Here is a 25,953-nt window from a genome sequence, read left to right on the forward strand (position 1 = left end):
CACATGCTCACTGGGACCCACGCTTATGCATTATGGATATTCCAGAAACTAGCCTTGGACATGCAGTCGGCTTGCTAGCTGGCCCTGGATGCTCACTCTCCCAGTCACTGGTACTGGAGTGTGCAAGCCTCTGAAGCCTGAAGGCCCACTCCAGTTGTTGGTACACAGTGTAAGTACTGGATGAACCTTCTACTGTACTTATAACTGATAAGATGCTCCTAAAAGCATTGTCAATGAATGTTCTTTAATGTGAATTCCTCATAATACTATACATTACTGGAATTTGTGTTGTAGGACGTTATTGCTGCAAAAGAACAAATCAAAACACAACGATTCATACTTCTTCGATGGAAAAGAAGCTAAAACTTTATTCCTAATTCAAGGAGCTGGGTCGTCAGCTTGAGCATTAAGGGGTTAACTTGAAGATATGATACGATATAGTACAATACAATATGAAACAATATGATATGGAAGTACAGAGAAAACCCAGCAGTGATTATAACAAAGTGGAGGAACAGGAGAGGGACAGAGAGCCACCAAGAAATAATACTCAGAAGTTCTTGGACAGAAGTGTAGATCCTCTGCTATGAAAAGTTAGAAACCATGATTTGCTGTGCTCCTGCTGATGTGAAGAGGGCTGTTCATTTATTCTCTATACAACTTGCCACCAGCCTAATTGGAAAAAACCCAGAATAAACAAATTAAAAAAAAAAAACAGGCAAAAGGCACAAATACAAATACAAATCTAGGAAATAATTGACCATGTTTATCAGTGTCCCAGGTGTTGTGTCTCCTGAGAGTGTTAATGGAAATTACCATGTATCTCCATGCTTTCTCCTCTTTTTGTACCAGGGAAGTATCTTAACCTGTACAAATTATTTACTTTCATATTGAACTAATGTCTTTACACACAGCTTTTTGTATTAGATGACTAATCTGGTGGCCTTCTGTAATGGAAGGCCTGCATCAGTGACTGCATCAGTGGACAAGGGAAGAGCTACGGACATCATCTACCTGGATTTTTGTAAGGCCTTTTTTATGGTCCCCCACAATATTCTTACCACTAAATTAGAGAGATATGGTTTTGATGGATGGACTGTTAGAGGGATAAGGAATTGGCTGGATGACTGTGCCCAAATGGCTCAATGTCCAAGTGGAAACCAGTAACAAGTGGTTTCCCACAAGGGTCCATACTCGGACCAATACCATTTAATACCTTCATCAATGCGTTATTGATAGTGGGATTGAGTGCATCCTCATCAATTTTGTGGATGACACCAACCTGAGTGGTAGAGTTGATATGCTTGATGGGACCTGGACAGATCTGAGGAGTGGGCCCATGTGAACATCATAAAGTTCAACAAGTGCTAGGTCCTACACCTGGATTGGGGCAATCACCAGGATCAGTACAGACTGGGGGATGAACAGCCTGAGAGCAGACCTGTGGAGAAGGATTTGGATATACTGGTGGATGAAAAATTGTGTGTCAGCTGGCCATGTGTACTTCCAGCCCAGACAGCCAATTGTATCCTGGGTTGCATAAAAAGAAGAGTGGCCAGCAGGTCCAGGGAGGTGATTCTGCCCCTCTGCTCTGGTGAGACTTCACCTGGAGTACTGCTTCCAGCTCTGGGGCACCCAGTACAAGAATGACATGAACATGATGGACTGGGTCCAGAAGAGGGCCACAAAAATGCTCAGAGGGATGGAACACCTCTCCTATGAAGAAAGGCTGAGAGAGTTGGTGTTGTTCAGCCTGGAGAAGAGAAGTCTCTGGGGCAACTGTCTTGCAGCCTTTCAGTATACAAGGGGGCTTATAAGAAAGATAGAGACTTTTTACCAAGGCCTCTAGTGACAGGACTAGGGACAATGGTTTTAAATTGGAAAAGGGTAGGTTTAGACTGGCTATAAGGAAGAAATTTTTTACAATAAGGGTGGTGAGACACTGGAACAAGTAGCCCAGAGAAGTTGTGGATGCCTGCCCTATCACTGGAAGTATTCAACTGGAAGGTTGGACAGGCCTTTGGGCAAGCTGATGCAGTGAGAGATTTCCCTGTTCATGGCAGGGGTGTTGGACCAGATGATTTTAAAGGTCCCTTCTGACCCAAACCATTCTGTGATTCCGTTATTTTGATCCACCAAAGTACAAACCTACTCCCTCTAGTATCCTTGAAAAAAGGACAGAACAACATAATTGAGATTGTGTTCATACTCACTGTCAACTCTACCAGGTCACTTTTCAAATATATCTCCCTGTCCTGCTGAGGCTTCCACTACTCTTACTGGGTATATCTTTCAGCCATATGAGAAATTTACTGATAAAAAGTATTTCCTGGTAGTTAGTTAAATGTCTCCCATTTATTCAGATTTATCCCATTGTTCTTTATAATCTTTGTAAATCTTTGTTCAGAGTTATTCCACTTATCTCCTCAAAAACCCTGCTTATTACTTTCACTTCAGTCCTGAGTCCTTTTTCAATGCTTACATGAAAGTATGACATATCTGATACTTCCCTTCTTTACTTTCTGGAGAAGTTGTCCTTAATTCTAATATTTTCCTGTATGTTTAAAGAGTATTTTGACAAGGAATTGCTCTGCTAGATAGCATTGATTTTATCTGAGTTCTGGAAAAACAATAATAGAAAACTCATCACTTGTGATTTTTCAAACTAGCCTGCACAAAGCATGGCAGAGCACATGGAGAACAACCCCACAGCTGAGAATAGATTTAGCCTGTATCCACTCATCCTTGTAATAGTGAGTAAGCTCAATCTTCAAGTGGCATACTAGCCTACCTTGGCTGTCCACACCAGAGTGCTCACCAAAACTGCATAAAGCAAGGCTTTGCCAAAGAGGATGAGGTAAGTGAGCTTCAGAGAATTTCCATACCGCAAGTAGGACTCTGCAAATCAAACATCATTTTTGTATTGAATTATCATCATCATGAGCAACTAGATCTAATGTAGCTTGAATCAAATAAGAACACTTGAAATCTTTATCTAAGTGACACAAAGGAACTAGAGCCAAATGAATGGCTCTGTTGACACAACATCACAGGGGATGGGAAAGAACACTGATTCATAGTGTTTACACTCTGAATACACTGTTCACAAAATACACAAAAGAACAAAAAGAGAAAGTGAGTCTAGGGAAGGCAGAGGTTGGCTTTATTCTAAGAAACTAGGTCCTATTTGGGAATGTTTAACCATTCTGTTGCCACACCTACTGAAAATCCAAGTTGTTCATGTGAATCCTCTCATAGGAACTCAAGTTAAGCTGAATCACAAGATATGATTTTTTTCACTTGTTATTGTCGGTGATCTTGTGAGTGCTGCTGATATAGCAAGGAACTTCTACATAGCCCAGAATAACATGGTAGCTAGAACTTTTATTCTTATAGATTTTTCACTCCTAAGAAATTACAGTACTATTAAGACACCAGTCTGATTTTGGTTCAGCCTAAAGATTCCTGAAGCATTAAAGACGTTGGTGGAAAACAAGAGTATAAATATGTATACATAAAGGAATGAAACATAATTTTTAATATGAGTATCCTCCAGTTTTGAGGGCAATGTGACTTGTAATGAGAAGTAATCTGAATTTTTTACTAAGAAATATTCAGAATTCCGGATTTTGAATCTTGGTGTCATAATGACTTGGCTAAGTATCATTTTTCTCTTTCATGGCTGAGCAAGCAGCTTCCCAGCAGAAGGCAGTGTTAAAAACTGGAGGATATGATAAAAAGAGCCAATTACACTCTATAGGAAGGTTCCACAATTTTTTTTTTTTAAATCTAAATACAAACCACTTAGATGAGGAAGTACAAGTTATTTATTCTTGCAGTAGAAATCTCACACACCTTGTACTTAGTACCAGTAAAACTGGAATTAAAATACATACAGATATTCGCCTGTGAGAAGACACACATACCTTCTGTGAATGCACAACCTGAAAGACAAAAATGAACTGAATGTCATGTTTCTCTTCAATGCAAACAGAACGTAAATTTTAGAAGTTTCAGTTTACAATATACTGCCTGATTCATTTTACTAAACTACAAATTTTACTACATTACAAAGATTTGTCAGTGAAAGTCTGAAGAAGCCTTTGAAAAACTATAGATGTATAATGATAATGCAGATACAGAGGCCCAGGAATATGAAGACACATATGCAAATACCTACCTATTTACATATATATTTGTGCCATAACAACACCCTGTATGTATAGAAGTTGTATATAGATGTGTTTCGGATCATAATCCACACCCTTTTGATTTGTGATTTCTAGTTTGTACAGCATGGTGATACACATTTTATACGCACCAGCATCACCATAGATGAATTTGTGTATCGATTCCTTTGTTTCATTATTTAAAAAATTGGCAACACACTCAAAACGATTCAAAGGGTTGAACCATTCCTGGGCTGAGATCCTCAGTCGGCTGGTCAAGGAGTAGGTACTCCCATTCTGCGTGGAAAACTCATCAGTCCCCACACCTTCTGTCCTCTTAGCACCATTCACCTTCCAGACCAGATTCAGGTGGTCGGGGTAGAAACCAGAGGCCAGGCATACCAGCGTGGCCTTGCTTTTCTGTTGGATCTCTTGCTTTGATGGGGAAAAGATGGCCACAGCTGGAGGTATGATTTCATTGTTTTTCCCTGAAACAGAAAGTAATGTTGCCCTGAGCCTTCATTACTGTCTCCAAGCAGAAACCCCTTAAAATTGTACTGTATTTATGCTGTGTGACTCCTGATATATCTGGCCTTTTAACAGCTGTCTATTAAACAATATCTATTAGATAAGCAGACACCAGGAAACTGAAAGCACTTGTCTTCACTCATTACACAGAAACATAAAAGGTCTGGCTATAGAAATTCATGAGTGCTTGAATTTCTAGTATTGTCTCATGTCAGAAGAATAGGAAAGCTGAAAGAAGCTGAGCAAACAGGTGGGTGGAAAAGGCCTGTATTTGTAATATTGTACTAACAGATAAAAGTCTGTGTTATAAGGCACAAGAATCTTCAACTGACTCTCTTACATTCCTGGAGGTGTAGTAAGACATGATGGTTACTGCAGTGTTCAAAATTATACTACCATGTAATACCCTACTTGGATGCTCCTGCCCACCCCCATCTAAGGAAGGAGCTCATTTTTTTCACTGCCTCAAGTTTTTTAAAGTGAGATTACTCACTTTAGGTAAGTAATCTGAATCTGCCTGGGACAAGCTTTGCTTTAGGTCTTAACTTCCCATCCATTTTAAGACTATAAAATATCTCTTTATATTTTTTATTATTTAGGTTATCCCAGGTATGAGAAGCCCTCATCCTAGACTACACATCTTCCCAAAATGATGCAAGATTCTATACACTCAGAAACCAAAAGATGTCCCCTGTGCTAAAGTGTTTAATACCTACATATAAGACTAAAGACAATAGACTTCTACACTCAAAACAGTGTACAAGGCAACAATGAGACATTATTCAGAAGGTAGCCAGTGACCCCAAAAGCCACCTTTTTTTCCCCCCCACATACATATATTCTATTAGAGTGCCTTTTTTACTCATCTAGTATCACAAAACCACCAGGTCTGCAGAATGCACATAGAAACAGAAATGCAGAGAACTATGGAGCCAAAGAAAAAACTTTTACTTTTTTTCAGTGTGAAGCACTATAAATGGTAGATGTTCTTCCTGATCACTCCCTCCTTTCTAGAGTGGAGAGAATTAGAATTAGCAGAAACATATCTTGCATAGATCTTGATCCCTAATCCCTAGTGTTTGCTTTCAGCTGTTAGTGTTAATCAGCATTGTCAGTTCTTACTCTACAAAAATCCCTGGGGTGCTTCTGTGAAAACATGATCTTGTACAGACTTTAGAGGTAACTAGATAGTAATGGAGATAACTCCATAGAAGGTTTTGCACTGCTCTGCTTTCCTTCCAGTGGACACGAGGAGAGGATGATCACTTTTACTGCTACATGGTTTTATGATTTTTTTTCCCTATCCTAAAAGTATCTCTGACCTAAGTTCATTGGTTCATAGCCTAAATGGCTAATGACTGAAGGCATGGAAACAGATAGGGAGGACACAAAAGAAAAATAAGAGGCACTTAACAGACTAAAACAAAAAAAAAAGACAAAGAAGAAGGCAGGTGAAAAAGGCAGGCAGAAAGAATAATAAAACTCCTGGAATGCCAAAGCTAGAGAATGAGCATGCTTGAAAATGAATAAGGAGACTGGTACAAGCAAGAGCAGAGACAAACAGAAAAAAGTGTTATCAACAGCCCATTCAGTTCTGATCTTCCACAGTGTTCATGGCAGACACTGGCACAATGCTTAATCACATCCATGCATAAACTCAAGCATTCTTGTCACGCATTCTTCACTCACCTAAAAGTATCACAGTTCTTCCATTCCCACCATGGCAAGGTCAGTTTCATGATTTCTTGTTATCTTTCAGTCCTACTCTCATTTTAAAATGATCTGTGTATATGTTACATATCATTAATGCAAGTGAAATTTTCAAGTGTCCTCCACATTGAGCACTTGGGTTAATCACAGCTACTTACCTATAACTCTGAGCACAGTGCCAACTCCAAAGATAAGTAGCAAATTTAAAAAGCACAGCTGTACACAGACTATAACTATCAGTGTTGTTATGCTCCTCTTGCCCACCACTTAGTTCCTTAAAATGGTACTATTTAAAGGAGCAAGCACCAATGTGCATTTCTACAGTTTGCTATCAGATGTGGCAGCGGCAGATGGAAAAAGTTATTTTTCCCTGTGATTCCAAAATGCCTTGATATAGGTGATGTTAAATCCTTTCCTAGCAGGGGAGAAGGCAAGCAAAGCAAATAGTGAAAAAGAGAAAGAATAGAGGAGAAGTGCACTGAGAGAAAATACAGACCTTTTTGAGAATTAGAAGTCATGAAAAGGACTGTTAGAGGAAGCCAGTGTCCTAAAGGAACTTTAGGCAGCCTGCCCACCATCTATGGAGGAGGGGAGCAAAGTACCAGCAAGACTACTTTCCCTGCCTGATTCAGCAGACAAAAGAATCCGGACTCTACATCTGAAATGTTGCTTTTGACAGTTACATAGATGAATTGCAAAAGCTTGCAGACCAAAGAAGGATTTTTCATTCCCAACCTCTATGTTTTCATGGAAAATAGGAGGAAACAGAATCATTTCTTCCTTTCTTTCTTCATGAAGTTCCCAGGAAGGGAAGACTGAGCCAATGGACACAAGCATCTAAAAATTTGTGCCTGCAAAACCTACACTTCCATATTAGTACATCTCATTTTAATAAGCAACCAATAAAGCATTAATCCTGTCCTCATGGCTTTATGAACATTATTAAGAATTAAGATCATTGTTCTGCTGCTAATTAAGAATGCTCTTGTCCCCTAAACCAGTATCACATAGAGCATGGAGATCTGACTTCTGTCTTACCTAGGACTGTGAGTTTTGTCCCACTACCAAAGTACAGTCTTCCATTATTCACATAGTTTTGCAGCTGCAGGAAAATCTCTCCTCTGCTCAGTCCCCTGAGCCAAACCTATGGTCTAACCCTCCCCTCAAGTGGTACCAGCAAAAGAAGAAACACAAAGTACATTAATTTATGGTCCCCTAAAAAAAAGAAATGTCTGTAAGGAAACACTGCCACACCTGTGTGTCTGACCAGGTGAGATCAGAAATATCTCTTTCAGGCTTAGGTGAATCAGTTGTTGCAACTTCCACAGTTTCTTTAGAGGACATTTTTCTGTTTATCTAGGTGTACTATTAGAAACTATTTCCCATATGTAGAGAGAGTAATTTTCTTTCCTTATTTTCAACTAAACAGCCTCATTTCCTTTCCTTAATTTCCTCATTTCCTTTCAACATCATGAAAATTCTTCTCTTCTAAAATAAATGTCTGTCTTTTTTTTTTTAATTTACAAAATAACTTGTAATATATAACACAGGACCCTGGTCCATTATCCCCATCACAGCAATCCCTAAACATCTTTCCCTTTCTCCTTCCCTAAAAGGAAGTCTCTGCTTTTATTCTCTCTGTTCTCTTAGCTATTATTATTCAAGTTAGCTGCATAGTTGACTATGTCAATGAGGGATCAGCATACTGTTTTTCATCAGCTCAGACACCTCACATTCACAGTGGATTTCAAAAAACGTGCTGATCACTGACTTTTTCCTATGGAGATTGAATTTTGTCACTTGTAATCATTTTACTCTGCAGTGAACAGTGCAGTACCAAAGCCTGAGGCATCAATTCTCTGACTCTAGGAGCAATACAACAGCAAGAAGAGACATCATTGTTTATCAAAGTCTTAGAAGCAACCTTGTTTTCCCCTGGATTTGGAGAAAGTCCAAATCCAGACGTGTGGCCAGACAGAAGCATTCCCTGAGAGATACTGTTATTTGAAATGAACAACATATTCTGTTTCTGTGGCCTTTTAGTATCTACTCTGAAGAGTAAGAGCATTGTCCTAAGATATCTTTTTGTCACCATCCTGATAAGCCTGTTTTGTGGAGAGAACTATGCTGTGCTATGGAGAGTTGTTTTCTGTAACAACTTGTTACACCTGCAGAAAGCTGTTAGTATTGCTTATGATGAAGTTGAGTATTTATTTGTGGCTTCTATTTTGTCAGCTAAAAATGCTAGTACGCTCATTTGTCTTTCCCAGATATCTGAAATGAGACATGCTTTAGTTTACCCTGAGAAGATCCAAAGTAGTTGAAGTTAGTAGAGTCTTGATTTTGTTTTCTAGACCTGTCCAAAGTGTAGCTGTAACTCAGTTCTTTCCAGACAGATAGCCTTTCATTGACTTGTTCTTATTCACCTGTAGCCCTAGGAGAACTCTCATTATGGAGAATAGTTATATTTTTGAGGAATAATGATTTTTGCAGATGTTGATTTATTAAGATAATATATTTATGATATGCACATATTCTTTAACCCATTCCTCATCCTAATTGTTTTTATGGACAGCTTTTTATTCATTAAAAATGCATTAATTCAGTTCTCCAAAGTGAATCATGTGTCCTTACCTGGAGTACTAAACTTAGTCTATTCTCCAAAGTAGATTGGGTTACTAGCACATCAGGAAAACACCAGTTTAAAAACTAAAGGGAGGAGAAGGTTGAAGGGAAGTTGTCTATAAAGAGAAGACCTGGGATTTAAACTGATTTAAAAGAGAAAACAGAAATTTCTTACCCATTACTGTAAGTTTTGTGCCATCGCCGAAAACCAGGTTATTGGTGGTCACAGTGACAAAGTGTTGTATCATAAGCTAAGAAAAGGGATGCACTTCAGTTGACTTTAGCAAGCAGAAGCTTAAGCCATGTTTACTGTATCTGGAATTCCAACGATCCTTCAATCTCTGTCTGAAGGGATTTGGCAGAAAACCAGTTTGAAATCCTATTGTGTATCTGTAGCTTTTACAAAAGCATTTCCCAGAGTTCTTCGATACTTATTTTTATTGTCTACATTTCACCTCAAGATGGTTTACAACCTTACTTTAATCTCCTTTTTATAGCAGATGTAGAAACCATGCAGATGTACCCAAAAAGTAATTGTCTAGAAATAGAATACCTCTACAACTACAGCTTCCTTGCTGTCAGTCTTGTACTCTAAGCACTGTGAAGCCTTCCTTTCTGTAACTTGTGGAGTTAATAATCAAATAATACTTGATCTGTGGTTGTCATAATCGCCTGCCTTTCATGTAGGTGTTCGCCTTTGTGGCACTGAACTAAAACAAATCCATTCATTTTCACTTCAATGGCAGGCCAGTCATCTTGAATAGTCTTTCAGGATCCCATTCAAATTTCTGATAGGTTAAAAGTAATCCATGCAAGGAGAGTCCAGAAGAATCAGTTGGCTGGTCTCAGGCAAACCCTTGGTATCCATTAGGAAGAACTGCAGTGAGGCAGCATGGAGATGATTAGAGAAAAGTTTTGTCCTGAGAGGCATGAGTCAGTCAGTGGACACTGGAGATTTATTTAAGAGAGAAAACCCCAATACATTTTATATAGTGCTTCTGAGATACCTGCTACATATCAGAATTTTTTGTTTAACACTTTTATCACATCAAGAAAGAACCATTTTGTGGTCTATTGCAAACACTATCACACCAGAAAAGAAAACCCTAATTCTCTGCTTCATATACTCTGATAGGTTTTAGGTGCATCTGCAGTCAATCTGGTTTGCTGAAAATTATTTCAATGTCTCAGAATCTCTTGGTTTGTTTTCCAGAGAGGGCAGGCTCAGTTCTCAGATGGTGAAAGTAAGTCCCAGCATACTAGGTCTGTCAAGAAAAACCAAGACAAAACCTGCCTGCTGTGCTACAGACTTCTCTGCAGCTCTCTTTCTTACACTCTCCCACAAGGCACATATGGGTTTTTGTAAAGGCTTTGTGGGGAATGTATCATTGTGGATCCCCTGTCCCCACAATGATACAACCTCATACAAAAACAATCCCACCCATGGCTCCGCCCTCCAATTTTTGTCACCCAGTCACCATGAAAGATTGCCATGGGAACCACAGGCCGCAATCCTTCCTCTGCCACTGCTGCTTCCAATTACCTCTTAGTGTATCTATTATCCCTGACTTTGTAATCCCAACATTTTTTCCTATAGACAAAAAGTAATACTTTTTTTCTTCTATTAGCTGGTTTTAAGTGCAGTTATTTTTCACTTGGTAACTTCATGACAGTGTTAATACTGCTGTCCTTCCCACTCTTTTTTTCTTCTGCCCCAGGATGATAAACACCTCAAGCCCACAGTAACTGGTTTGCATTGAGAGCAATTTGCTTACTACAGACTGGTGCTACTGTTTGTAGCCTGGCTTGATTGTGAATATCCTCTTTGGTCTATGCTGAATTTGTCACAGTTACTCTGAAAGGGAGGGAAGTAGGATGCTGAGCTCTTAAGTTTGTATTCCTCAAACCGCCCTGTTACAGGAAGTAGAAGTACAAGCTTCTCCCAGGTGCCTGTAACCTTGACTAGGAAAAGGCTTCATCTAGGAGTAAGAGCGTGCCTTCATTTTGGAGACTGTCTGAAGCAGGTGGGTACTGGCAGTGACAGGATACTTTTATCTCTCTCCCTTACACATAGCTAAATGGAGACATGAACCTGTATTTTTTTCCCCCATCTGTTTGTCCAGGTTTGATTTAACTCCCAGGAGGGAAAGATCTGTGCCAGTGAGACTGTGTGTACAAGCACACACTGAGACAATACAGAGAAAGACAGGCACATGGACAAACCAGTTTAGATTTGGGACATAGGCAGCCAATCCTGGCCTAGTCTTCTTACATAAAGGTCATCACATAATCAGACACATGACCAAGTACCTGCAATAACCATGTTATTCATATTGGTCTTTAACGGTTTCACTTCAGTCTGTCTTGATATAAAAAGTAAACTGTAAGTACAATGCACAATCCTTTGAAACAAGGTAATTCTACTAGGAAAAACACAAATTCTTTTCTCTTGTTTTCAGATATCACAGAAGAACCCATAATTTCTAATATAGGCTATTCAACTGGGAACAGCTCTTAGTGTCCCAGGGAAGGGAGTGAGAAACAAACTAAGCTGAAACATTTAGGACCAAGACATATGAGTATAGAAGGCAAGATGGACAGGTCATTTCAGGTATTATCATTTCCACAACAGCAAAACGGTGTGTTTAAGTCACTAATTATGGGAATGACCACAGACATTTGTATTTGTTTAGATCAAATTCTTTTTAAAAATATATTTAGGATTTTATTTGTCTGGCTCTGCCTAACCAGCACAAATAGTGGGATATTATTTGTCTGCCTTGGTCTTAGTGCCTCTGATCTCAGCACTGTTTATTCAGGGTCTAAAACCATTCTACTAAAATTCATTTAAGATCATTCTGTCTCCTCCTCCAGTCTACAGCTCCATTAGTGTCCTTACTGTCACTAGCAGACTCTCTCCCATATGGTGTCTTTCATTTAAAAACAAGCAAAGCACCCTGCATTAATTTAGAAGGATTGTTTCTATGTGGTCCTAACATCTCTTCAGGGCATGCTCATAAGGCAATTTCCAAGACATGCCAGCAGAGACCAGTCTTGTCCCACTTTAATGTTAATCTGTAACCTGTCAAAAGGAAAGTCCTTGTAGGCCATGACTTCAAATGAGTGAGAGGAAGGAAAGAGAGGAAAGGCAGTTCCTTGATTTTTATTTCCATGTCTCTCATAGAAGGCTTCATGGGCCAGGCTGTGTAAAACTTCCAGACAACATGGAAAGGCGAGACTATGCAATCAAGAGACATTTAGGGCCATATTTTCTAACAATGGTATCATTTTAGTGGGGGAATTTCACAGGAAAGTAATGATCATATCACTTACTTTACTCCTGGATTCTCCTTTAGATTTACAGAAGCAGCAGCCATAAAGAAGCAGGCAGAACTACAGAGATGCCCTGAGCTTTACAGATTTGTTTTAGGGACACTGGGAAGATATTTTCATAAACAAATCTGTACTTTTGAGCACAAACTCCTAAAATTAAGCAACAGCTCCTTTTTGGGGCATAGCTGTATACTGAAAAGATATGATAATAGAAGGATAAGATGTGTAATATCACATCCTGTGGTGGGTTGATGTTGGCTGGCTGCCAGGTGCCCACCAAGCCCCACTATCACTGCCCCTTCTCAGTAGGACAGGGTGGGAGAGAAAATAAAATGAAAAACAACTTGTGGATAGAGATAAAGGCAGTTTAATAAAGAAGAAGCAAAGGCTGTGTGCAGAAGCAAAGGAAAACAAAAGGATTTATTCTCTATTTCCCATCAACAGCCGATGTTCAGCCACTTCCTTGGAAATGGGGCCTCAGTACACGTAGTGGTTACTCCGGAAGACAAATGCCGTAATAAAAAACATCCCCTCTCCTCCTGCTTTCTCTTAGCTTTTTATTGCTGAGCATGACATTGTATGGTATGGGATATCCCTTTGATCAGATTGAGTAAGCTGTTCCGGCTATGTGCCCTCTCAACTCCTTGCCCACACCCAGCCTACTGGCCTTTGGAGCAGGGGCAGTTTAGAGAAACAGCCTTGATGCTGGTGTGTTCTCAACATCTTTCTAGCTACAAATACAAAGCACAGCACTATGAGGGCTGCTACTGGGAAAGTGAACTCCATCACAGCCAGACCCAACACACATCCCTGTGCAGATGGCAGTGATATACCATCCTATGTATGTATATTTCCTTTGTTTCCTTGCCTTGTTTCCCTTCTCTTCCAGCCTGTGTCTACTGAAGCTTCTTGTCAGAGGCCATTGATTTGTGCTCAAGTTGTACCACTAAAGAACAATATTTCTTCCCAAATGTTCGTCTTCTGCTCCCAATCCAGTACCTGTATTAGATGATTAATACAAGGTTATCTATCTTGTTATTTCTGTTCTGACTCGGTTCTTATCTCACAGGAAGCCTGAGAAACAGCAGTTGTGGTGGGAAGCATCTTCTGTTTAACATATTCATTAATGATCTGGATGATGGGGCAGAATATATCCTCACCAACTTTGCAGACACCACCAAACTGGACAGAGTGGCTGATACACCACAGGGTCATGCTGCCATCCAGAGGGACCTCAACAGGCTGGAAAAATGGGCCAACTCATTAAGTTCAACAAGGGGAAGTGCGAAGTGCCACACCTGGAGAGGAATAATCCCATGAACCGATATATCTGGGGGCGACACAGCTGGGAAGAAGCTTGGCAGAAAAGGACCTGTTGGACACCAAGCTGAACATCAGCCAGCAATGTGCCCTTGCTGCAAAGAAGGTGAATGGTATCCTGGACTGCATTAGGAGGAGTGTTGCCAGCAGGTTGAGGGAGGTGATCATTCCACTTTATTCAGCACTGTTAAGGCCTCAACGGGAGTATTGTGTCCAGTTCTGGGCTCTTCGCTACAAGAGAGATGTGGACAACCTGGAGAGCATCCACCAAAGGGCCACAAAGATGATTAAGGGACTGGAGCATCTCTCATATGAGGAGAGGCTGAAAAAGCTGGGACTGTTTAGCCTGGAGAAGAAAAGGCTTGCAGGGATCTCCTCAATGTGCACAAATGCTTAAAAGGAATGCAAAGAGGACAGAGACAGGCTCTTTTCAGTGGTGCCCAGTGACAGCCCCAGAGGCAATGAGCACAAACTGAAAGACAGGAGGTTTCCTCTAAACACAAGGAAACACTTACTGTGAGGGTGACTGAGCACTGGAATAGATGGCCTAGTGAGGTTGTTGAGTCTCCATGCTTAAACATATCCAAAAGCTGCCTAGACACAGTCCTGAGTCACTGGCTTTAGGTGGCCCTGCTTGAGCAGGGAGGTTGGACAAGATGACCATCAGAGGCTCCTTCCAACCTCAACCATTCTGTGATTCTATGATTCTGCTAAACCCTCCCAGTAGTTGCAGGATGACTACATCACATGGTATAGCATCGTTATCTGCATAGAGATGTGACTTTACACACCCTCTCTCCTTCCATCATCTTATCTTTTGAGTAGCCAGTATAACCTCTAGACTGCAGGTAGGCTATTATTGACAAAATTCTATTGATTATTGATTAAGTTTACACAGATGTGCCTGAGATGTCACTGCTGAGCATCTAAAACAAGTACCTTTGACTGGTTTCTGTAGCTACAGCTCCCCTGCCACCTCCTACAAGAGGAGTTGAAGGAGAATAAATATGAGGACAGGGAGTGTGACAAGGAGGAGAGTATCTCTTTCATGAGAAACTACTTAGAATAGCTGCTTTTTGTGCAGTGCCACTTCAAGCTGGCAAAAGAAGTAAAAAATGGAGTGCAGAACTTCAAGATGGCAATGACCACTTTTTCTACTACCACCTGGAAACTGCACAGCTGTGACCAGCTCATTAATTTGCTGAATGTTGAAGGCTACTGATAAGCTTCTTTCCACAGAGCCTTGAAATTGCATTTGCTGCTCTAAACTAAAGATGCTCAAGATTTGAGAAATAGAAAGGGATCCTCCTTCTCTTATGTTCCCAGAGCTGGTAAAGCTGGTTTTCAGTGTTTATGTAAGAGGTCTGAGCTAGGACTGTAAGAATATGATTTTCAGGAACTGGTAATTTATTAAATGACAATAAAAAAAATCTAAAGAAAAAAAATCACCCAAAAGTCACTCCCAAAGTCACCAACATGGTATTTATATTCCATAATGATTCCTGCATAAACAACTTTTCCTAAAACTTTCACAGGGCATTTGAATCACCAGTAATAATTCCAAACAGCAACAGAATGAATGTGTTTGGTACAAACATATGAGATGATTCCTTGCAGACCAGCAAGTTGCTGGCTGAGTGTTGTACTGTCATTCCGTCATTGTGCATGTCTGTGTATTGGATATGTCAGCCATGAACTTGGGAATATTGGCCTCAAAAATGATTTTTTGACTCGTTTACACCTGTTCATATAACTTGGGCCACCTTTCCAGAAAAGCTTATTCCAGTAAATGTAAACATATTGTTTCATTCTAGAGAGACATTCTCAATACTTGAAAGACGATACCTCAGAACTTAGAACTTATGTTAGGCAAAAGCAAAGAAGATAGACCAAGATAGCAGAGGCACAAAAATAATGTTTAATCACATCTTAGTTTCTTCAGTTTTCCAGTCAGGGAAGCATATTCCCTGCAGTTTAATCTTCCTGGGAGCTCACTTCCTAATTAGAAAAAGCAAGGCATCTCTGCCAGCCTTTTTTTCTGAAAGGAAAAACTGTGGTTAGACATTAGCATTATTAACAGTCTGTTTTTTCTAATTTGCCAAGTACATCCTGGTTAGCCTTGCCTTAACCTAGACCACTGTCTATTCTTTTCTGAATATATAAGATTCAAAAAAAGTTATGCTATAGTAGCTGATTCTTTTCTCGCTAGTACTTTGAAACATACATATTTAGTTTCAATGATCTTCACTAATCCTGATATTGCCTCTTCCAAACACTAAGCAATATTACTGAAATTTTCTCTTTTTCCTCCCATTTTGTTGATATGCCCCCTCCCTTATTTGCCTGAAGCTCTAGAGATAGTAATATCTTCTCTTGACCTTTATATATTTGCAGAAAAGGCATGTTTTGTCTGTGAGCCTGGCAATATTGTACTTTCTTCGGGCCTAAGGTAGAGTTTCTAGGGTCATACCAGGATTCAGAGCAGTGTGACTTTCATAAATTTTGGTAGAGAATGTTCCCGGTCTTACTTTTTTAATCCTGCTTTTTTAAGAAGTTCACAGAAATTACTTGAGAAACTATAGCTTCTTCCCAGACAGGAAATAATATGTATTCTGTATGATGTATAAAAATTTTGTATAATCGCCCGTGTCATGGACACTTAGCGCATGAGAAGTAGGGTTTTGACCATGGCTCCTGTTTAGTCCCTGCCAGTTCTTGCCAGCGCAGGTTTTCTCAGGAGAAATTATTCCTTACCTGTGCTTCAGCGAGGTTGAACCCTGTGCTGGATGTATTACAGTTTCAGTGACTTGTCAAGGAATTGTAGACAACACAGAACATTTTTTTTAGGTTACCTTCCATATCTTTTACATTTTTCTTAAATCTTTTTCCTGCTGCTTTCAGAGTCAATACAGAAGTTACCAAATGAGTTTCACCAACTTTAATATGCCTTTATATTCTTTTATGGTTTTGATACAGATTATCCTTTGATGCATATTTTCAGCATTTAGTCCCCCCAACCTGTACTTCTTTTTCATCTTTCATGGAAGTCTTGTCTTGATTTTGCTTGTTCTCCATCTGAATTTATTGACATTTTGCCCTTTTACCTTACTGCTAAGATGGGACACCCTGAGACACTTCCATGGGAAACTGCTGTTTTGAATAATGTCCTAAAATGATGCCTACATGTCTTGTGCATGGAGTCACTACAGGATTTTCAGTTTGATTATTGACTGTTGTGTCAGATCTGTTTTTCTTCCAGTGGTAATCAAACCTCAAATTCTGGAAGGAGAAACGATTTCAGAGACTTGATGGGAAATGAAACAGACTCTGCAGAATGAGGGAATTAATTCTAAGATTATGGTGTTAAAGAACTCTGAGACCAGGTAAAATAATTTCAGTGCAGCTAAGCTGTACATTCTTCTCTAGTCACATGCGTTAGAATTTATTACTCATTCCAGGATGAAGATTCAGAGTAACTTTTCTGTCTCAAGAAACCAAAAATGATTGCACACTCTCTGAAAGAAGGAAGTATCTGGAAGATACTCAGGACCTCTAGTGTATCTCTCAGTAATTGCATAACATGTTGCTGCCTTCTGAAAAGTAGCTAGATTGACAGCCCTTTTCTTTTTCAGTTCAAAACGTCTGATTCTTTCAGTCTGTTTTCTTTTAAGATTAAAGAAACAAGGGAAAACAGAAATGTACCAACATAAAGGCAGGTATGGTCAAGCTTCCCAAATCAGACCCTGAACTACTGGATTTGGGGAAGAATAGATGTAGAAAAATAGAGGAATAAAGTTATAAAGAGGCCAGTCACAGGTAAACAGGTTGCTTGTGGGTATGCTCCTCTGGTTATGCCTTATGCCTCCTTAGCTCAGTGTATCCATTTCTTACTAAATTCCATTTTTAGGTATTTCCCTGAGGGAGGGACTGTCTATTCTGTGCACATGTGTTTTGTATATGGAGGTCTAAGTGCTAGGTACTGGAGTCAGACCACAGGTACCAGAAACTAGAGAGACAAGAGTGAGTGAACTTAAGTGCCAGAAACTGGAGTAAGGCCACAGGTAAGAGTGGTTGTGTGCTCATCATGCCAGCAGCCAGGGCAAGGGAGGGTATGTGAGTGTGTGTGATCACTAGTGAACATGAAGTCAGACTAGCTGGCAAGTAAGTGAAGTGACCCGTGTTCCCACTGGCAAGACCAGTGGGAGGCAGCAACCAGAGGAAGCCCCAGACACCTATTGGGGAGGGGTGTGTGTAGGGTGTGTGTATGTGAGCATACCAGTAATTGGAGTAGGGCTGCAGGACTTGAGGACTCATCAGTCCAGGCGCCAGCAAATGTGGTGACTGGGATCCAGGGGCAGCTACTGGCCAGACTCAGTGTCTAAGCCCAGCTATGGAAAGGATGCATGTTGTGTATATGTAGATATTTATTTCTGAGTACTGAACCCTCATCCAATTCAGACAGAAAGGGACACAAGATGAGCCTATTGGTGCTGTTCCTGTTTGTGATGCGCTGTTTCTATTTAGTAAGTGCATCTGTCTGAGTTGATCTTCATGGTCGGCCGTGTACCTATGCTTATATGTATCGTATGTATGTGTTTCTACTGGGAATATATCCACAGCCTGCTGAGTCAGGGAGCATGGAGCTGTGGCAGCCTCCCCCCTGTCAGGCTGCCAGATTTAGCCAAGCCTAACAGTGAGCCTCAGGAAAGCAGTGAGATTCCCCCCCTTAATGGAAAAAGAGACTGTAGAAGAGATGTGACAATGAAGAAATGGCTGAGGTACCCTGCCTGCATGGAAGAGAACAGAGAATCTAAGACTGACAGAGGTGGAAATAGAAGACAATCAGAATGCTGTGCTCTTGGGGAAAGAGAAACACAGGCAGAGAGACAAGGGAAGAGGCTGTGACAGAAAGTTTGCTCAGATGTGCAGAGCTGGAGGATCAGAAGCTTTGGAGAATGTAACAGATGCACTGAAGAAGAAGACACGGGGGACTTTCCTTTTCCCCAGAAAGAGGATTGAGTTTCACAGCACCAGGTCTGAATCCACTCTTAAACTGCAGGAGAAGCCAATGAGCCACAGAGAAAATAGCAGGAGCCAAAAGAGTTCAGAAATCTTCACAGCAAGTCCTGAAATATCCTCCTGAGTTCTTCCTGCGGTACTCTGAAATGCGAGGCTTTGCCTTTACCACCCTGAGTCAGGAAGAGAACAGAAGCTGACAAAGAACTTCACAAATGAAACGTGTGCAGCCTTCACACTGGCACCTTCTCTTCCATGGCACCTTTGGAAGAGGATGCAACAGCTGTGTCATGGTGGAAAGCACATGGTGCACATTTGTGTAGGCTGAGAAATGGAAAACGGCAAATGCAGCTGAGAGTGTCAGCAGAATTTTAATTTGCTGGGGGGAAGGCAGGGGTGATCAAGAGAGGAAGGAAGCCCTGGTAGTGAAGAAATCTGAGAGACCATGAAGGCCGATGTTACGGCAGAATGTAAGAAAGAACATGTCAAGTATTTGTTGAAACCACTAGAACAGTAGTCTCCAAACATTTTTGATCGCGCACCCCTACCGGTAAAATATTTTTGAGCATGCACCCCCAGTGTGTGTATGTTTAGTAATTGATAAATATATACATATAATGCTGAAGTTCTAGTGCTTTCTTCCCACACCCCAGTGGATTGTCTTGCGCACCCCCAGGGGTGCATGCACCCCACTTTGGAGACCACTGCACTGGAACATTGTAAACCAGGAGCCTGTCTCTGTCAATTAGAGACGCAAAGAGCAGAAGATGCAAAACCATTCCCCACACACCCTCCTGGCTTCCAGCAACTGGGGACCTGATGTTCCTAGGTCAGATGACGGGGTGTCTTTCAACCAGCGCCTCCCAGGCAGGAGAGACTTGGGAAGAGAGACTCAATGGTGCCTCCACTGCCAAGCTCTGTGAGATGTACAAGGACTCGCCTCAGAAACGCCTCTGCTCTATGCTCCTGGGAAGCTTTATGTCTGTCAGCCCATGGTCTTGCCAGGTGTCCCTTTCCCAGGATCTTGCATCAGCCTGGACTAATAAAAGTATTTACTTTATCTGAGTCCAGTGACTGGGTCCAATTGACTGAAATAGTTGAACTAGGAACATGGATTTCTAGAAATGCAAGCTGCCATTGCTTGTCCATTGATAATACGTAACACAGCTGCCCTCCATTCTCCACTCCTCCTCCTTCCTGTGCCCCTGGAAGGCTGCCAGCATTCTGCTGAGAACCACTGTATTAAATGAGAGATTTGTCTGCACCTGGAGACGTAACCCCGGAGTGTATGTTTTGAAAGACCCCGAAAAAAATCTTACAAGGGGTCTGTGGAACATTCAGCGGCATTGAACATTTCGGGTAGGGATTTGTCATCTTAAAGAAAGGACAAGGGGCGCAGGAAGAGGTGTTCCAATTTCAACCTGAATGCAAAGGAGTCTGTTCATCCTTCACAGCTCTCACTGAAAGACCTGAAGTGAAGGACTGTTCTGAAGCAGTCTGTCTGCTGGATGACTTCTGAGGTGTGCATCACAAACACCCCTGTTTGCCTTCATGTGACACCAGTTTGCTCCATGAGCTGCCCTGCTGGCATGCATTCTGTGATTCACAGGAGCCTCTAGAAAGGACCCCTGAGAGGCAGACGGGAGAACGTGAGGGACTTGAGTGAGGTATATGATGCCTTTCCTGCTGCTAAGAATAACTGGCCAGTTAAAGATTACATAAGTAACAGGGGAGGGCAAAAAAAGTATGAAGATAAAGGCAGGTATGGTTGAGCTTCCCAATTCAGATGCTGAATTACTGGATTTCCCTGAAATCTGGGTGGATACTAAACCAAATATTAAACCTTGTGAGGAGAAGGACAAGGAAGCTTCCCTTCATAGCCTAAGTGTTACCTAATAGGTTATTAGAGCTGTAGCTCAGGAAAAATATTGTTTTAAAATATCTGATGACAGTCTGTCTCTATGCCAATGGCATGTTTTGGAGAAAGAAGTTATAAATCCACAGAGACATCAAATTATACACTATTGTAGTTTAAGAGTTGTTCTTGCTCTGCTTAGTTACGATGGGATTAGATAGCTTTGGTAATTTTTGCCATGCTTAGTTCTATTATGGATCTTTCCCTTTTCCACAAGAAGCTTCTAATCCTTATTTGTTTCTCGGGATAAAACATGTTTGTAAGAAAACTGTGCACTGATACCAGTTTAAAGCCCAAGACAAGTCATGCAGCTCCTTGGAGGAGTGCCTGGCCTTGGACTTGTCCTTTAACATGAAGGAAAATTTCCATCTGGACAGTGCCATTGTGTGTACCAGTCCTCCAGGGACCTCAAAATTTGATCAAAAAATGGAGTAGAATGATTATTCCTGTTTAGTCTCTCATTCCATTTCAGCATCTCAAAGCATATGACTTCTGTTTAAAGTCACAAGGTTATCCTATGTCTTTCAGGAGCTAACACGGTGAAGTTGGCAGCTGCTTGGAAAATGATTATTCATAAAACATATTAAGCTTTAGCAAACTCAGCAACATTCTGGGATAGCATAGAATAGAACAGAATAGAATAGAATAGAATCATTAAGGTTGGAAAAGACCTCTAAGATCATCAAGTCCGACACTACCATGCCTCCTAAACAGCGCCTTGTAGTGCCACATCTACATGTTTTTTGAACACCTCCAGGGTGGTGACTCCACCACCTCCCAGCAGCCTTTTCCAGTGCCTGACCACTCTTTCAGTAAAGAAATTTTTCCTAATACCCAGCCTGAACCTCCCCTGACGCAACTTGAGGCCATTTCCTCTCGTCCTATCACTAGTAACTTGGGGGAAGAGCCCAACACCGACCTCACTACAACCTCCTTTCAGGTCGTTGTAGAGGGTGATAAGATCTCCCCTCAGCCTCCTCTTCTCCAGACTAAACAATCCCAGCTCCCTCAGCCACTCCTCATAAGACTTGTTCTCCAGACCCTTCACCAGCTTTGTTGCCCTTCTCTGGACACGCTCCAGCACCTCAATGTCCTTCTTGTACTGAGGGGTCCAAAACTGAACATGGTATTCAAGGTGTGGCCTCACCGGTGCTGAGTACAGGGGGACAATATTCAGCTTCTGGTAAAAAAAATATGCTTTTTAAAGAATGACGCCATCAACGCAGAGGAGTCTCAAAGGGGTTTGAGAGTTGCTCTCAACAGGTGCCGCGTATAAGAATGAGACAGGCAAATAATCATGCATCTTCCCAAGCTTGAATGTATTTCTAAATTGAAGGCTGCCCTCTGAAATTATTTAAAATAGCTCTCTGTCTTAGGAAAGGTTTATGATTAACTGATGTGTTGTTTGTACTTTCTACCAGTGCCTGTTAATGCCCACGTCTGGATCTTCAAATTTTCCACTGTGTACCTTTTGCCTGGAGAAAACCTTGGACTAGAGATAAGGTCATTTCAGAAAATGTATTTCTAGCAGCTCACGCTTCCAGTCCACCAGTCTGGGCTTGGGGCAGTGTCAAGATCATGAAATACATACTATTTGTCACATTTGTTGGTGTGGCTGGTGAGTACATTTTTTTACTTCTATTTTTGTAATTTATAAGGTAGCTTGTTTTCTGAGCAAATTTGCAAGGTAGTCCAGCGTGGGAACGTGAAGTTCAGTTTCAACTTGCAAAAGTTCTAAGGCAGAGCACTGCAACTTCTTTTGACTGCTGTCTATTCATAATTGCTTGTGTCACAAAATGGGGGATGAATGCCTACATGGGGGTTCTTGACCCAGGAATACTGAAATGTGTCCATAGCTTCAAAAAAAGACTGTCTGTCTCTTAAACACTATGAAGATAACACCTCTGGCCCAGAAGGTCCTAAATCTGCTGTAAGTTTTTGGACTAGAAGCGAGTGCTTGCCCACCACTGTAACCATGAGTTTTTATGGAAGTAGAGCCTACGAGAGAGATGCTTCAGTCAGGCACAGGGGCACAAGATTCCTTATGCCAGATGTTGACATATGCCACTTCGTATCTCCCAGTTGCCTTCCCCATCAATGCTGATGATGATGATGACAAGATCGTGGGAGGCTACACCTGTGCGGCGAACTCTGTCCCCTATCAGGTGTCCCTGAATTCTGGGTATCACTTCTGTGGAGGTTCCCTCATCAACAGCCAGTGGGTCCTGTCAGCTGCTCACTGCTACAAGTCGTGAGTGGAAAAAAAATACATTCTTCCGTAACCTACTTCTTTCTTCCAGTTCACTTCCAGCAGGAATTCTGAGCTGTGAGATCCAAATATGTAAGTGACTCCATTCTGACAGGAGACAACCAAGGAATGGGTGGCTCATTCAGGAAGCTGGGCCGAGGCATCATGAGGGGCTTTCCACTTCTGCAAATGTTTCTGTGAATGCAGAGCACTTTCTGAAATGGCAGTGCGACAATCTAGCCATGAGTTATGGGCTGTGATTTCTTGCAAATTGCACTAACCTTCCTACAACTTAGTCACTGGAGAACAGGAAGAGGAATGAAGTCAGGGTGATAGCAGTTTGCCTTTTCCCAGAATGTTTGTATAAAGCACTGTTATATATTCAACTTGTCCCGGCCAACAAAATAAACCTGCAGAAATTCACCACCTGCACTGGGAGTGGGTAAGATCTCAGTGTGGGTCCCTGGGACTTATTGCAGGACAAGAAAGATAACCTGAATGAAAACAGCTATTACGATAGCCATGTTGAAGCAAGTGTGTACGGTGATGGGAGGTTCCTCACAACCTGTCAGTAGCAGTAAAGTATACGCCATTCCTTGTCTTTTCCAGTCGCATCCAAGTGCAGCTTGGGAAACAAAACCTGGCACTCACAGAGTCGACACAGCAGCTGATTAATTCAGCTAAAGTCATCCGCCACTCTGGCTACAGCTCCGCAACACTGGACAATGACATTATGCTCATCAAGCTTGCTGAACCAGCCCAGCTCAACCGAGCTGTCCAAACAATTCCTCTGCCTACCAGCTGTGTGGCCACAGGCACCACATGCCTAATCTCTGGCTGGGGCAACACACTCAGCAATGACAGTGAGTACTCTGTGGGAATGTACAGCATCACGAGGGCCCAGGAGACACTCTAAGACCTCACAATTAACTCCAAACTGTGCGGGGTACAGCACAGAGCAGTGCTGTGGGACAGGCCTTTTTGAGTGATCAGTCTGTGCAGGACAGTATCCATTTAACTGCTTTAAAGGTAAGCCTTTATAAGGGCCTTCCTCTTGTTCTGTGTTATGAACACATGTATGTGTTACATGTATTATGAAACGGCACTTAAATCATCTCATCCACGTGCCATTCACCAGGATGCTCACGCTGCCATAAATTTTGTGGCCTGGTGCTATCAGCCGTGCAGTGCCAAGCACTAGCAATTTAACTAATGTCAATGGAGTTGTCGGTTCGCTGAGAACAAGATCAAAATCTGTGATTGTGAATCTAAAATTACTACAAGAGAGCTCCTTTCTCTTACACCAGTGGTCAGGGGTGACTGGTGTCTAATCCATTGATGACAACTACACCTGCACCAGAGGAGAAGGTCGTTTTCCTGAGGCCCATGTTTCCCCCAGCATATGTGCTACAAGAGTAGCTCTGAGCTCCGTGCTTGCCAGTTGATGATTTTCTAGGTATCAGAAAAATTAACATGGCTGCAGCGTAGAACAGTGGACCCATGGGTAGAATCTGTTCCACCTAAACAGCAGGAATCCATGCTGCGATTACTGTTCAGAGGGAAAATGATGACTGCTAAAGGAGGATGTTCAGTGATTACTTTTCTGCTGAGAAAGATCTTCTCTGGGCTCCAAAATGAACTCAGAAATTTCATCAGCCATCTCTCCCTATTTTCTTGTAGATCCGTACCCAGATAACTTGCAGTGCCTGAAGGCACCTGTACTCTCCTCAAGCGAGTGCACCAAAGCCTACCCTGGGAAAATTACCAAGAACATGATATGTGTAGGATTCATGGAGGGAGGGAAAGACTCCTGCCAGGTAAAACATCTACATCTGCCCCTCCTTTCCCATATGTTTCTTTCCTGCCGTTTGCTAGTAGAAGAGGCCATTGCTCCAGAGAACCTGCTATACTCACTGCACTGACATTTCTGAATGTTGTTTGTTTGAGCAAAAGTGGAGGCTTAGAGTGAAAGCTGCTTATTGAGCGAGGCTAGGCTTTTTCCCACTTGGTTAGTCATTGTCCCCTTTCTGAGACAGCGAATACCTCTCCCCTAAATCTCCACAAGCAGACTATGCTACCTCCTGCACCTTAGGCTGGTTAAAATGGAGGAGTGCTGCACCAGAGAGTCAATAGTAAGCACGGTGACTTTAGAGCTTAGGACACAAATGTTAGTTTTGGACTCACCAAAGATGAAATAGCCACTATGCCAAGATCCAGGTGGTCTGGCAAATTAACACACCTGGCATTTTACACATGCCTAGCTCCATGGAAATATTTGGCAGAATAATGTCTAAGACACACATATCCTAAGTGTCTGCCAAGGACTGCGTCCATCTAAAATAGGCAGCTTACCCTTAGCTGTGGTGCCATTGGAGCTAAAGGAAGGCACAGTAGCATGAGGTGTAGAGTGGTGATCAGAAATTACCTTTGTAGAACTTCTATGTAGAAAAAGCACAATGGAGCTTGTTTGAATGTCAGCGATTTCTGGGATCTCTGGCTCATCACTTACGCTGATACCGTTTGCTGAATATCCGTACCCTTTGTGTGCACAGGGGGATTCCGGTGGTCCAGTGGTCTGCAATGCGCAGCTCCAGGGCATCGTTTCCTGGGGTATTGGATGTGCGCAGAAAGGCTACCCTGGGGTTTACACTAAGGTTTGTAACTACGTCTCCTGGATCAAAGCAACTATGTCTGCCAACTGAGACACACTCGTTCTATGTGACCTGCTTTTTCTCCTCATCATTTTCTTCTGTTTTGGGACTGGGCATACAAAAATTATCAACAAATAAAGACTTTCAGGCACCCCTTCTTTGTGCATCGTTTCTCTGGGTACTTCCACAGGCTGTGATATGGAGGGCAGAGGCAAGGAATGTCACTCTGGGGAAAATATTTAGTATTTGTGGTGCCTCTCAGCTACCAGGATCTTGGAACATTTTGCAGCCTCATCTTCGGCAGTCTTTCAGTCAGTTACAGGCAGCCGTTTCTGGAGCAGAACATCTTTTCTGTTTATCAGCATGTACTCAGGTGCTACCAAACTGCCTAAAGCAGCTGAGAGAGTGCGCTGAATCCTACAGGCAGCATACCCCTAC

The 25,953-nt window shown here is 41.7% G+C and overlaps 1 protein-coding gene and 1 gene segment (V, D, J or C); one reads left to right on the top strand and one right to left on the bottom strand.

Annotated features, from left to right (window-relative positions):
* Window positions 1–298: 298 nt before the first annotated feature.
* On the bottom strand, window positions 299–9,274 carry LOC142064590 (T cell receptor beta constant 2-like). The segment is given in 5 exon segments: window positions 299–672; window positions 2,792–2,898; window positions 3,927–3,944; window positions 4,322–4,657; window positions 9,208–9,274. Coding segments are annotated over 5 exon segments (492 nt in total).
* A 12,831-nt stretch (window positions 9,275–22,105) lies between these two features.
* Window positions 22,106–25,664, top strand: LOC142064581 (trypsin I-P1-like). Its single transcript, XM_075109718.1, has 5 exons — window positions 22,106–22,234; window positions 22,699–22,867; window positions 23,474–23,727; window positions 24,545–24,681; window positions 25,417–25,664. Exons 1-5 carry the CDS (start codon window positions 22,195–22,197, stop codon window positions 25,564–25,566), a joined length of 750 nt encoding a protein of 249 aa, XP_074965819.1. The 5' UTR covers window positions 22,106–22,194; the 3' UTR covers window positions 25,567–25,664.
* Window positions 25,665–25,953: the final 289 nt, after the last annotated feature.

This window comes from Phalacrocorax aristotelis, chromosome 1 (genome assembly GCF_949628215.1).
Source record: "Phalacrocorax aristotelis chromosome 1, bGulAri2.1, whole genome shotgun sequence".
Taxonomy (NCBI): Eukaryota; Metazoa; Chordata; class Aves; order Suliformes; family Phalacrocoracidae; genus Phalacrocorax; species Phalacrocorax aristotelis.

Coding starts and splice junctions, on each gene's coding strand:
- LOC142064581 (XM_075109718.1), top strand. CDS start 22,195: ATGAAATACATACTATTTGTCACATTTGTTGGTGTGGCTG. Junction 22,235..22,698: donor CACATTTGTTGGTGTGGCTG/GTGAGTACATTT, acceptor CGTATCTCCCAG/TTGCCTTCCCCATCAATGCT. Junction 22,868..23,473: donor GCTGCTCACTGCTACAAGTC/GTGAGTGGAAAA, acceptor TGTCTTTTCCAG/TCGCATCCAAGTGCAGCTTG.